Source organism: Vigna angularis, chromosome 2, assembly GCF_016808095.1.
Source record: "Vigna angularis cultivar LongXiaoDou No.4 chromosome 2, ASM1680809v1, whole genome shotgun sequence".
In the NCBI taxonomy this organism is placed as follows: domain Eukaryota; kingdom Viridiplantae; phylum Streptophyta; class Magnoliopsida; order Fabales; family Fabaceae; genus Vigna; species Vigna angularis.
The window spans coordinates 13,652,322-13,665,224 of NC_068971.1; the positions used below are offsets into that span (position 1 = coordinate 13,652,322).

The 12,903-nt window shown below is 36.8% G+C and overlaps 3 protein-coding genes across 3 annotated transcripts; all 3 read right to left on the reverse strand.

Annotated features, from left to right (window-relative positions):
• Positions 1-3,576: 3,576 nt before the first annotated feature.
• LOC108319180 (uncharacterized) lies at positions 3,577-5,424 on the reverse strand. The gene is made up of 5 exons (XM_052872516.1): positions 4,955-5,424; positions 4,747-4,873; positions 4,357-4,635; positions 4,162-4,274; positions 3,577-4,054 (listed from the first exon to the last, which is right to left on the reverse strand). The coding sequence occupies exons 1-5, from the start codon at positions 5,422-5,424 to the stop codon at positions 3,577-3,579; spliced, it is 1,467 nt and encodes a 488-aa protein (XP_052728476.1).
• Positions 5,425-7,935: 2,511 nt separating this feature from the next.
• LOC128195465 (uncharacterized) lies at positions 7,936-9,822 on the reverse strand. The gene is made up of 3 exons (XM_052873161.1): positions 8,978-9,822; positions 8,804-8,888; positions 7,936-8,712 (listed from the first exon to the last, which is right to left on the reverse strand). Exons 1-3 carry the CDS (start codon positions 9,280-9,282, stop codon positions 7,978-7,980), a joined length of 1,125 nt encoding a protein of 374 aa, XP_052729121.1. The 5' UTR covers positions 9,283-9,822; the 3' UTR covers positions 7,936-7,977.
• LOC108327285 (uncharacterized) lies at positions 9,309-11,666 on the reverse strand. The gene has a single exon (XM_052872517.1). The coding sequence runs from the start codon at positions 11,664-11,666 to the stop codon at positions 9,309-9,311; it is 2,358 nt and encodes a 785-aa protein (XP_052728477.1).
• Positions 11,667-12,903: the final 1,237 nt, after the last annotated feature.

Sequence of the window (12,903 nt, forward strand, 5' to 3'; positions counted from 1 at the left end):
ACTCTCATGATCAGGGCCTTAAAGTTTCTAAACTCTGCTCTCAAATTCGTGATTACCTGCTTACGTTGCTTTAGTGCCTGCGTGAGGCGGACAACGACCTCCTCAGCAGTAGTGCTTCAGACTCTGCTTCTCCCACCACCCAAACCACCCTCCTTCAACAACACTTTTAAACCATTCAATCAATATCAAACTTCATTTCTAATAAAAAGTTTTAAATAATAAAAATAACATAAGCTCTGCAGCCATACAATTCTTTTTAAAGGAAAGCATTTTATTGATTTTATAACACTCTTGATTCTGAAATACTCATGAAAATTTTACATATTTTATGAAACAAGATATTTACTTGTTTGGAATATGCAAGAAATTGGCTTTGAGTTGAATTGTAGTGGTGCTAACAACAAGAAATGAAAAAAGGGGCTTGGAAGCAGTGGAAAGATTGAAAGAGTTTGGACCATCAGACTTTGTGGTTTTTCATCAACTTGATGTGACAGACCCTTCCAATGTTACATCCTCAGCACATTTCATCAAAACCAGATTTAGAAAAATTTATATATTGGTCAGTGTTACTATCTCCTTCCCTCCTTTTCAATTTTTGATGAGTTTTGCCTTGTGATTTAACTTTTGGATTTCAATGTTTTCTGTTGTTTCAATCATCTTGGATTGGAGCAAAAGCTTCATTCCTTTGCTTCTTATATATGACAAGTTCTATGTGGTTGAAAGTTGAAACTCTATATCAGGAGTATTGGACCATCCATGTTTGAAGCAGAGGCTCTTGGTTTAGGAGCTATGTATGAAACCAGGACTATCTGTGTACCTAAGCCATATAAGGTGAGAATACTTAACATTTGTCTGTGACAGCTATAATTTAGTATTTACTATCTATATCATGCTGGAGCGAGCTTGAGTTGACTTGCTGCTAGGAGTTGTAGTTTGGACCGCTACCTACTGGTGGTTCTTTCATCATCATGGAATTCAAACAATTTGGTGCATCTAGAGGCTATCAGGTGAGAAACCTAGAAATTACTTCTGATTAGGAAAGTTATAGTATCAACCATTTACAATATATAACCTTATGTGTACGTTGATTGGAAGCAAGTCAAGGGGAAGTTAGAGGTTGAAAGGTTCAATTCGTAGTTGAAGTTTTGCGTAGTTAGAGCACACAGTTGCAGGCATTAAAAGCCAAGGCAACAGTTACAACAATTTGCATGGTTGCTCAATCTTCACCAACTCAATCTTCAGCTGCTCGGTTGCTTTTATTTTCCCTAAACTACGGCTAAGGTTATTTTAACCTTCTCACTGGCATGCCAATGCCTTGCCCCTCATTTCAATCACAAACCAATAAACTTTTTCAATCAAACAACATCATACACTGGTGCCACAAGAACATCAAACAGATTCAAGAACAATGTAACTCATAATGAATTATTAAACGCACAACTTACCTCAACCAAGATAGCCCTTGACGATGGCAACCTTTGTAGAGCACGACAACGACAAAAGCCCACAACGGCCCCTCCAACGAAGTCCCTCAACCAAGTTCCTTCAAGTTCAGAGCATACCGTTGTGAGGTCGCCATAACACCGTCGTCACGCCGCGACAACAACCTCGTCAATAAACACCGTCGAACAGCCCCCTCGGAACAATGTAATATGTCAACCACCACCCTCCTTACCGGCACTATCCTAACGTCGACACAGCAATTACAGCAAAAAAGGGGTTAAGCTTGAGTTCAGAACGAGAGAGGAAGATGTAATGCTTGGGGGGTTCTGAAGTTAGAGAGGAAAAATTGGGGGAAAGCTTGTGCGGAAACAAAAATTGGGAGAATGGGAAAGGGAAATCCCAAATTTTCATTTCAGTAAGTCGATACTTATACTGACGGTCTTAGTCCTTCGGTAAACTCAAAAAGCCTTCGGTAATCAACCACTTACATGACCGTCGGTACATCCTTCGGTAAATCAACTTTACCGAAGGCCCCAAAGGCTGTCGATTTTATTCCTTCGGAAATTAACACTTTTCCTGTAGTGGCCTATGCATGTCCCAGCAGCACGCACCCGTCCTGGGTGCTCAGATCGTCCAATGGTTGTGGCAAGAATATCCTAACGACCTTCTTGTGTGAATTGACCGTGGGAACTCTGCTCAACCAAGGAGTCCTGTAACATAACAAAACTTCATAATTATTTGAAAGATCTATGTAATATATATAACAAAAATGTTGTTTAAATATGACAAATGACATTTTACAATTCTTTCAGATATCTCTCTGGCAGTGTCAGAAGTGTAAGAGCCCGATGATCTTAAACAGGCTAACTTCCACTTCTCGTGTCGAGATGGTGGTGAAGGAGGAGGAGGAGGGTCACCACCCTCAGAAAGTGAAAGTCTACTATCTGACTTCTGCTTCATTATTTTTTCCTCAAGCTTCCTGTATCCACCACGAGAAAGTAGGTGTGGATTTTTATTCTGAGCACTTATACCCTATGCTTTTGGCCTTGTTTCCTGTGACAAAATGAAACAATTGTTATGATAAAAAATTATGAATGATGAATTGAATGATTTTAGCTACACTTACCTTCCACGTCTTAGAGGTCCTAAGTTGTACAAATTGACGCCATATTTCTTCATCAATTACAGAATATTTCGAACATGGAGTTTCATTGCTTTTTGCTCCAAATATATATTTGGTCGTCAATTTTGTCTTAAACCCCCGAAATCTTTCTGCAATTGCAGATAAACACCTACTGCTTAGGCTGTCGACATTTGGCATATCAAATGTCATCTACAACAAAGAAAGTAATAACCTTATATCAATACAAATTCACTACAAGAAAAAAGTGTATTACATACAGCAAAAATCCGTATATAACACCTAAAATCCGTATATAATACGTCTTTATATACGGATTACATACGGACAAAAATCCGTATATAATACCATCGTAGCTAAATTTATATACGGATTTATCCGTATATAACTTATATACGGAAATTATATACGGATATATCCGTATAAGTTATATACGGATAAATCCGTATATAACTTATATACGGAAATTATATACGGATATATCCGTATATAAGTTATATACAGATAAATTCTTACATAACGTATATACGGAAATTATATATGGATATATCCGTATATAAATTATATACGGATATATCCGTATATAAATTATATACGGATATATCCGTATATAAATTATATACGGATAAATCCGTATATAACGTATATACGGAAATTATATACGGATATATCCGTATATAATGTTTTAACAAGAGCTAAATAAATACCCTGTACATAGCAGTTCCCCATGCACAACAATATACAAGCAGACCTGGACATTATAGTGAATATTCAGCATTCTTATAAACAAACCTGGACATTATACATTACACATTGACATATAAATTTAATAAGGTTTTCAAATAGACTTAATCCACAAAGGAAACATTGTATATGAATACATAAATATTGTTTACATCAATATAACTGCAACATTTGGTAAGTTCATAAACAGATTGTAGTTGTTGTTCTAAATAAGTTCAACAGTAATGGAAATAAGTTCTATAAAATGCCTAATAATGCATGTAATCATTTCCATCTTGTGGTTGTTCATCTGGTGGTTGCTGGTGTGGTGGTTGCTGTTCTGGAGGTTGCTGTTCTGGTTGGACTATATTGGGCATGTCATTTTGAACTTGAGGATTTGGAAGGTTTAAAAATTGTTGTGCAGCCGCGGCGGCTGAAGGCGGAAGGAATGGCAGGAGGACGCCAATAAAGCCTTCAAGATTTTGAAGCTGCTGACCATATTGTTGTAACTGCGATTTCAGGTTAAGAATTTCTTCTGAATTTTGAGGTTGAGCAGTAGAAGATGCCTGTGTTTGTTGGATGTAACTATCAACACAGTCATCTTGGGAAGTGACATTTCCAATGCCGTATACGCGTCCCTTGTATTTTCCACCAGCAGCCTCTAACCAACATCGATTTCTCAATCTTTCCTCCTCCGCAGGGTCTAGAGGAGAAGACGTTGAGACACCAACAGATGCAGTCTTAGATCTAATTTGAGAAAATTTTGCAACAAATTGTTCTCGTTAAATGAATAAATATTATCATTACACATGAGGTTTACAAACCGAAAATTTATAATGTGATAGAGTTAGTACAAACTTACATGGGTCCGCCTAGACCTTTCGTCCACAAATTCTCCTGTTGATTGACGAATATGTGTCTGCTGAAATATTTCATCAACATGCACAGATCGACCAAGCTCTTGTGACTGCAATCAAAAGGAGTTGTTAATAAATATTTGTAAAGTTTATGATTACAAATATAACAAAAAAAATGTACAAGTTATATACCAAACGAATAGCATGCTCATGCACGCTTATAGATCCTCCAGTGTGCAAACAACCACCCTTTTCAGATGTCCGATTCTTCTTTGCTGTTTCACACTTTTGTCTATAAAGTGGCATGTTCCACTTTTCCAAAAGAGCATTCCAAGTATCGTCCCCCAGCCAATCAGGTCTTTTTCCTAGAGTTCTTGCTTTTTTATACATCTCTGAGAGTCTATGAGATGCCTTGGTGTGATAATTTTTTTTGACCTTTTCCTCATCTTCAGGCTTCCATGAAACCCTTCTCTGTTATATTAGAAATAATAGGTTTGAATAAGTAAACAAGTTCAAAGTATAAATTAAATGCAGGACACCAACTATTGACTTGTAACAGGATTAGGAATGAAAAGTGTTTACCTTAAAACGTTCGAAGAAGACATCTCTGGTTGACTTAGGGATTGCACCCCATGTTAGCCATGGCTCATCAAACTGTTCCTTGATGGTGGCTGTGATTGCCTTGGATGCAGTTTTTGTAGGATAAAACCTAAAACAAAATTAAACTCAAACATTACAATAATACAACAATGAATTGTGTATATATTAATTGAGTTATTTTTTTTCTTACCCTCCTCCAACGGGTGTAATCATTGGACGACTATTGGAACATTCTTCCATGTTATTGGCGGCTGAACTAGAATGTGGATCTGCATCCTCTATACCAGGTGATGCTGCAATATTTCTGGGAGTTGATGGGTTAGAACCAACATTGGGAGAGAGTGAAGCCTGAAGATAAGGAGGCACTTGGTATGGAGTGGGTGTCAAGCCAGGCACTTGTATTGGAGGTGGAAGAGATGTACCTATAGAGGTAGGTGAAGATGTAGTAACTTGATGTGGAGTGGGAGTGAAGGCAGGAACAACTAATGGAGGTGGAACAGATCTACCAGTAGAGGTAGAGGTAGGTGTAGTTGGTTGACTGGTTGAACCAATTTCATTATTGAAACGTGTCATCAACTTCACTACGTAAGTTTTCTTCCCCTTGCCCTTATCAGAATTTCTTGAAGGTGGAATAGGAGGGCCAGAAGGACCTGATGCCATATTCTTGAACATAATATATTTTTTTATACAATAGAAGAAAAGAAAATTTAGAAATAGTACAATCAGAGATAAATGCAATAAAACTCTATTCTGTAACCAACTTGTGAGATAATATAATATTGTGATTGTGATAAAGGTATTTGCCAAGAATTTTTCAGCAAAATAATATAATATTGTGATTGTGAGGTGTGGAACTTGGTACAACATATGGAATCACGTGAATAGTTTTTCACAGTAGTTTTCGCAGGTAAAGTATTTGCCAAGAATTTTTCAGTAAGATTTGGAATTAGTTATGTGAGATTTATTTATGTACGATTAATATTCTCAACCACCAAAAAGAGACATATCCGAATAAGCAGCCAAATTCAAATTGAACATAGAATCTCTAAGTTCAGATTGACAAGTAACTAATAGACATCTTTGGCAATTGACAGGAAATTAATACTTTGGATTAACTCAAATGCTAATACTTTGGATTAACTCAAATGCTAAACACTGAAACTCAAGTCTTGGGTTTTTATTACATTTGAGGTTACCCAATTGATTATTTTTGCTGCCATGATAGTTAAATTTATTTCTCAAAGAAAATGGAGAAGTATATAACTTAATCCAAGTGGTAAGATAACAAGATTGTTTTTCTTAAATGAACTTTTGGGGGTGACTAAGTGTTGTAAAGAGAGTAAGTGCTAGTATAGCTTGTGAGTCCACTAGCTTTAATTTGGATTAGTTGGAAACTGAGTTGACTTCTCCACGTGAAGGATCTAAGACAAATAAAAAAGAATTCTAACTACTAACATGATATTAGAAAGTTGTTACTAATAGAAAAATGATCAAGAATGGTAATTAGAAAATGGAACTGTTAAATTGGTCATTTAGTGCTACTTCTGTTTACGATGCCATCTATTGTTGTCTGAGAACCTCCAATAATTCAGTAACCAACATCAGAGCTTCTAACTACTAACATGGTATGCCATAAGTGTTCAGAACAAAGTCATCCCGTGAAACACCAATTGGAGAGCTAAATCCAAGAACAAAGTCATCCCTGAAACACCAATTGGAGAGCTAAATCCAAGAACAAAGTCATCCCGTGAAACACCAATTGGAGAGCTAAATCCAAGCACAGGGGATTGATTGAAGAAAAATGAAAAAGGCTAGCTACTAGGTGGTAGATCAACCGCTACTCTATGGGCACAAAGAGACAACACACATACTGATTTTAAGAACTGAATTGGAGAACACCAATTGGAGAGAGTGAGCATGGTGATTTGCTTGGAGAAAACTCTTGAAGAAGTAGATGAATATGGAGGTGTGATTCTCGGTCAAAATAGCTACAATTGTGTGATTCCTACTTGCTTTTATTGCCTTTCTTTTAGACAATGATCATGAGTCCAGCAACATCTTTCTTCAACATAATTCTACTTTGCTTAATTTATTACAACTTGTAGAGAGCCGTGAATGGGAAGTCTGCACCGATTATGATTTATTAGAATAGGATTGTTTATATTATTCTTATGGGAAGAAGTTAAGTGTTAGTTTTATACAAAAAGACAAAAGCTTTCAAAGAGCATTTTGGAGAATGAATTTACGTGAATGAAGGATAGCAAGCTTTTGAGAATTCTTAAACCACACCAAGTGATTTCTTTCACGTCTGCAGAAGAAGTGGCAAGTGGCCCACGGTCCTTAAATTGCATCTTTTGTTTATTCATTTGAAAATGGTCAAGTAGTTGTTGTTTGGTTATGTGAATTCAGCAATTACGATTTTAAGAAAGTGGTAGGGTCCTACTTGTTTTTCATTTTGTAAATGCTTTAGTATCCTTGTTTTGTTGTAGACAATGCCGTGTGGTTGTGTGTCCAGTAGCAGCCCCTCCCTTTTAATATCTTGCACTTTGTTTGGTTTTTAAATTGAAGGATTTACGTGAATGTATAGGAGCAAAGTTTTCAGAATTCTAAACCCCTTTTCACGTGAAGAGTTGGCCTATGGCCCTTTCTTGCAATTTCTTTATTACTTTGAGACTTGTGACTAAGATGGAGTAGTAGATAGCTTCTATGTTTATTTGTTTTCAATTCCCTTTGCAATTGAGTGGACCTTGTGTGTAGAAGATAAAATTCACGTCTGGAAGGAAGAGACAACCAAATTGCTTGACATTTTCTTCTTTGCTTGCCAAATAGCTCACGGCCAAGAGGATTTAAGTGAAGCATTTCTTTTGTTTAATAAAAAAAAAGGAATTAAGTAAAGTCACGGTCAAGGAGTGGTTTTAAGGAAATTGTAAATTTGAATTTCTTTTGGTAGATGATTTGGTCACAGTTAATAGTAGGGAAGTTTTACAATTTTTCATTTTCTTTGCTTTAAAATCTTGTATATTGTATGTTGACTTGATTTACAGTATGTTCATTCGGTCAAGGAGTTGTTGTATTTTAATGGAGATAATTAGAAGGTATTTGCAATAAAACTCTATTAGTAAATGTTTAATGTTAAGACTTACATTCATAAGAACTTAAGATTGTGGACAACATTATAAATGCAACAACAATAAGGAGGAACACACCCTAACTCTATTCAGTGCTAGAACTATGAAATTCATCTTCATTGTCATCTTCACTCTGTTCCTCTGCATTGTATTCTTCTGATTCCGTTGTATCTTCATCTATCTGCCCTTGAAATGATGAAATATTGTTAGGGTTCACTTCTTCAAGACCAGCGTCTACATCTTGTAATCGGACTACTTCTTCAACTTGAATGATGTCATTAACATGTGACATTTCCTCCACTTGGTATGGCACATCGGCTTCTACATCATTAGAATCAATGCGACCTCTAGGCTTCGTTTTTATCGCAACACACCAACCTCGTTTGTCCGTGCGTGATGTAGGATATGGTACATAATACACTTGTTGTACATTATGTGCAATGATAAAAGGATCAAACAACACATATCTTTTATCCATTCGAATATCCACAATGCCATACTTTGAATCCACCCTTGTACCTACTCTCGATGGATCAAACCAATCACAATAAAATAATACAATTTTCTTTTCAGTGGTTGTTGAATTGTATTCGAACTCATAGATGTGTTTAATGACACCATAAAAATCATCTTGACCTCCTTCTGTTAGCCCTTTAACATGAACCCCACTATTTATTGTCCTCTTGCCCTGACTCCATGCATGGGTATGAAATTTGTATCCATTAGCAAAGAAGGTGTGCCATTCCTTTACACACCTTAAAGCACCAAGTGATAAATCTCTAAGATGTTGGTTTCTCACACTTAAAGGATCGTTATGAACCTACAACCATTCATGATATGAAACTATTCAACAATGTAATCTTAAAAAATTAAGGAAGAAATGAATGTGTAAGATTGATAGGAAGTCGTACTTTTTGCCTGAACCACAATGGGAAATTAGCATGTACGTATGTCGAACTGTTTGACTCAGATAGTTGATAGACATGTAAGAATGAGCTGTCAACATGTACGTCCAGATTAGATCAAAGAAAATTAATTATATCAAATGAAAGAATTGGGAAATATAATTTATTTTGGAGGCTTACTGAAGGTAAGGTTCAACTTCATTGCAATTGATCAATACATGAACATGAGCTGATCTCAATTCTTCATCACTTAACCAATGTGTTGATTCCCTTCCAGAATGACGGCCAGGTTGGTTAAACACTGATAATGTTGTCGTAAAGCTTTCTATTTCAATGTCTACTTCATTTCTATTGCTTTGTGGTGTTAACATGAAGCTTTTGAAATAGTGGGAACAAAAATGAGTTGTTTCTCTGTGCAAGTATGATGCGCAAATAGATCCTTCAACCCTAGCCTTATTCTTTACTGAACGTTTAGCATATCCCATGAACCTACAAATTTGAAATTGATGTGTTAGGGTTTTTGAATTATGCCTGGTAAATTGAACAATAACATGTCATATGGGTACCTTTCAAATGGGTACATCCACCTATAGTGGACTGGTCCACCAAGTCGTGCCTCATATGGAAGATGGATAGGGAGATGTTCCATAGAATCAAAGAATGAGGGAGGAAATATTCTCTCCATCTTGCACAGAATGATGGGAATGTTTTCTTGCATCTTCGCCAGGTCATCCTTGTTCAATGTTGTAGAACACAAATCTCTAAAGAAATGACTTATCTCTGTAATGGGATTCAGAACATGAGCCGGTAAAGAACTAAACGCTATAGGAAGTAAGCATTCCATAAACACATGGCAATCATGACTTTTCATCCCAATGAGCTTTCCCCTATTCACATCAACACACCTTGACAAGTTAGAAGAATATCCATCAGGCATCCTAAGACCTTTTACCCAATGACAGACTTGTTTTATTTGGTCTGTTGATAGTGTATAATTTGCTTTTGGCTTATACATTTTTCCATTGCTATGACTTTTTAGCTCCAAATCTTTTCGTCTACAATACAAACCTATATCCATTCGGGCCTTCTCATTGTCTTTTGTCTTCCCCACAACATTCATCACAGTATTAAAGATGTTGTCAAAGAAATTTTTTTCAATGTGCATGAAGTCAAGATTATGCCTTAACAAATTATCCTTCCAATAGGGTAGATCCCAAAAGATTCTTTTTTTCGTCCAATTATGCCACTCACCGTATCCATCAATTATTGCCGCACCATTTTCAGTTATTTTAGGATAACCATTGATTCTATTCCAAACTTCTGGTCCTGTAAGATATGGTGGTGCGTCATCCATCTCCACTTCCCCCTTCTTGAAAGCATTTCTATTCCTCCTAAAAGCATGGTCTTTCGGTAAAAACCTCCGATGAGAGTCAAACCATGAATTTTTTGCCCCATGATATAATCTAAAAGCCTTTGTATGCTCCATGCAATGTGGGCATGCCAGTTTACCATGAGTGCTCCAGCCGGACAACATACCATAAGCAGGAAAATCATTAATTGTCCACATTAGCATGGCCCTCAAAATAAAGTTTTGTTTCCTTGAAATATCATATGTTATCACACCCGTCCACAGCTTCTTCAATTCGTCTATCAAGGGCTCTAAGTACACATCTATGCCAACCTTTGGATTGAATGGCCCAGGAATGAGACATGTTAAGAACATGTAAGGTTTAGACATGCACATTTCTGGAGGAAGATTATAAGGAGTGACAATAACTGGCCAACATGAATATGGTATATTTGATGCCTGTACATATGGGTTAAAACCGTCAGAGCATAAACCGAGTCGAACATTGCGTGGCTCGATACCAAAGTCAGGATATACTCTATCAAAGTGCTTCCAAGCCTCTCCATCGCATGGATGACGCAAAACACCATTCGTCGACATGTTCTGATAGTGCCATGTCATTTGTCCTGCAGTTTGTGTTGAGGCATACATTCTTTGTAGTCTGGGAATTAATGGCAAATAGAACATTGATTTCATAGGAACTGGTTTGCTAGTAGTTGCTCCCGTGTTACGTGGTTGATATCTTGGCTTTCCACAAAATTTGCATTCAAGCAATGCGCCATCATTCTTACCGTATTCATTATCATAGAAGAGCATGCAACCATCCACGCAACAATCAATCCTCTGCGATTGTAATCCCAACTTTGATACACACTTTTTTGCATCGTAGTATGTTTTAGGCAAACCTGATTTGATGGGTGTTGCATCCATAACCATTTTTGCAATAAAATCTATGCATTGGTTAGGAATATTCCAATTTGACTTGCAAGCTAATAGTCTGACACACATCGATAATTTCGAGTCTGATGCTCCTTCATACAACGGCTGGTTTGCATCCAACAAAAAATTAAAAAACCTTTGTGTTTCTTCATTTGGAGCCTCTTCAATGTTATTAGAAGTAGATGCTTGCCCCCACTCATTTTGCCTAAGAGCATCATGCACCATGTCTTCCATTGTTTGAAATTGGTTAGCTTGACCACCTTCCGTCTCTACAGCCATCGAACTTTCATGATTCTGTACATGATCTTCTGGCAATCTTTCCCCATGATCCTCCCAAATGAAATAATTAGGCTTGAAACCGTTCTTGTAAAGGTGAACCTTTACAACTCTTTCGTGCAGAATTTTTGTACAATCGCACTTCAAACATGGACATCGAAGACCCCCGTCTCTACGATAACGTTCTTGTTCACAAGCTTTACTTATAAACTCTTCAACACCCAATACAAAAGACTCTTTCAAAGCACCTCTTCCTCTATGACACCTATCGTACATCCATGAACGATTTGGTTGAGCATCATCCATGTTCTGTACATAAATCGATTACAAAACAATTAGCCAATGGTTAATACACGTCTCCATAGTAGGACACGTGCCCTATCAAATGGCTTCCTAAACAATAACCTAAAAAATTCTTAAGTCTAGGTAGGCTAAAATGTGCTTAATGAGTCAAAACATGTAAAATGCATGGAATGGGGTAATTCGGGGTTCAGACATCATTAAAGAAAGATAATAAAATGCACTAAACAGTACTGGAATAAGAGAAATGTTAAATCAGTGGTGATACCATATTTGAGAGCTAACTAGTCAAAACTAGTGTTTTTGGGGGATTGTTGGGGTATTTTTCTGCACAAATTGGACATAACAAAGTCTGATTTTGATTTCGGCTAATTCTGAGCTATTTGATAGCTTGAACAAGTTTAAAATGGTGTTTAAAAGTTGCTAGCAGATTTCAATTAGTAATATCTTGGCCTAAGTGCAGACTTGTGTCTTAAACCATCATATTTTGAGTTATATTAGGAAGTGGCAAGGTCAATTTGAGTAGCAATCTGTTTTTAACTCATTTCAGAGTTTTAACACGTTTCAAATCACTAATTAAAGTTGCTGAAGTGATTCATTTCGAGTTTAAGCCACTTCTGTGCAAATTTGAGTTTCAAACCACCAAAACCAAGCCAATTTTCTGGTGCAGTGTTGAAAACTGAATCTGTTTTGATGAATGTACTTTGAAATCCAATTTGGCTTGCAGCAATCTGTTCTAGCACCTTTCTTAGGATCCATTTGAGTGCCTACTGTTGTAAACCTATTTTTATTGCTTTTGAGCTTTTGGCCTCTTAAATTGTCAAGTTCAAGTCAAATTTTGGTGTTGAAACTGGTGCAGATTTTTAATCTGTTTGGTCAGTGTTTTGGATGATTGCAATGGTGTTGTGAAGTCCAATTGGAGTATTCAAGTTGCAGAACCCTTTCCCTACCAAGGTAGCATCTTAGGAAGTGGAGAGGAACCTGAATTTGTGAATTCAAGTGTGCTGTCCACCAAACATTAATTGTATTTTTTTTTCAGCAGCATAAAACACTTTTCGCAGTGAGAATTTGAGTGAAAATTGGCAACTCTATAGACAAATTTTGAGAGACCAGCTCCATACGAAAGTTAATGAGAGATTGAGTGTTTGGAACCTAAAAGGAGGCTTGCACTAGTGTCACGGTTTCTATTTGGAACCAGAAGCTGCACACGGCCTAGGGCCATTGGAAAATTATTTTGGCAAGG

Excerpts from the sequence above, each read along its gene's own strand:
- LOC108319180 (XM_052872516.1), bottom strand. The coding sequence starts at position 5,424 with ATGGCATCAGGTCCTTCTGGCCCTCCTATTCCACCTTCAAGAAATTCT. Across the intron at positions 4,874-4,954 it reads ATTACACCCGTTGGAGGAGG|GTTTTATCCTACAAAAACTG; the intron begins GTAAGAAAAAAA and ends ATTTTGTTTTAG. Across the intron at positions 4,636-4,746 it reads TCTTCTTCGAACGTTTTAAG|AGAAGGGTTTCATGGAAGCC; the intron begins GTAAACACTTTT and ends CTAATATAACAG.
- LOC128195465 (XM_052873161.1), bottom strand. The coding sequence starts at position 9,282 with ATGGGATATGCTAAACGTTCAGTAAAGAATAAGGCTAGGGTTGAAGGA. Across the intron at positions 8,889-8,977 it reads GAAGTTGAACCTTACCTTCA|CTCATTCTTACATGTCTATC; the intron begins GTAAGCCTCCAA and ends ACATGTTGACAG. Across the intron at positions 8,713-8,803 it reads CATTGTGGTTCAGGCAAAAA|GTTCATAACGATCCTTTAAG; the intron begins GTACGACTTCCT and ends GAATGGTTGTAG.
- LOC108327285 (XM_052872517.1), bottom strand. The coding sequence starts at position 11,666 with ATGGATGATGCTCAACCAAATCGTTCATGGATGTACGATAGGTGTCAT.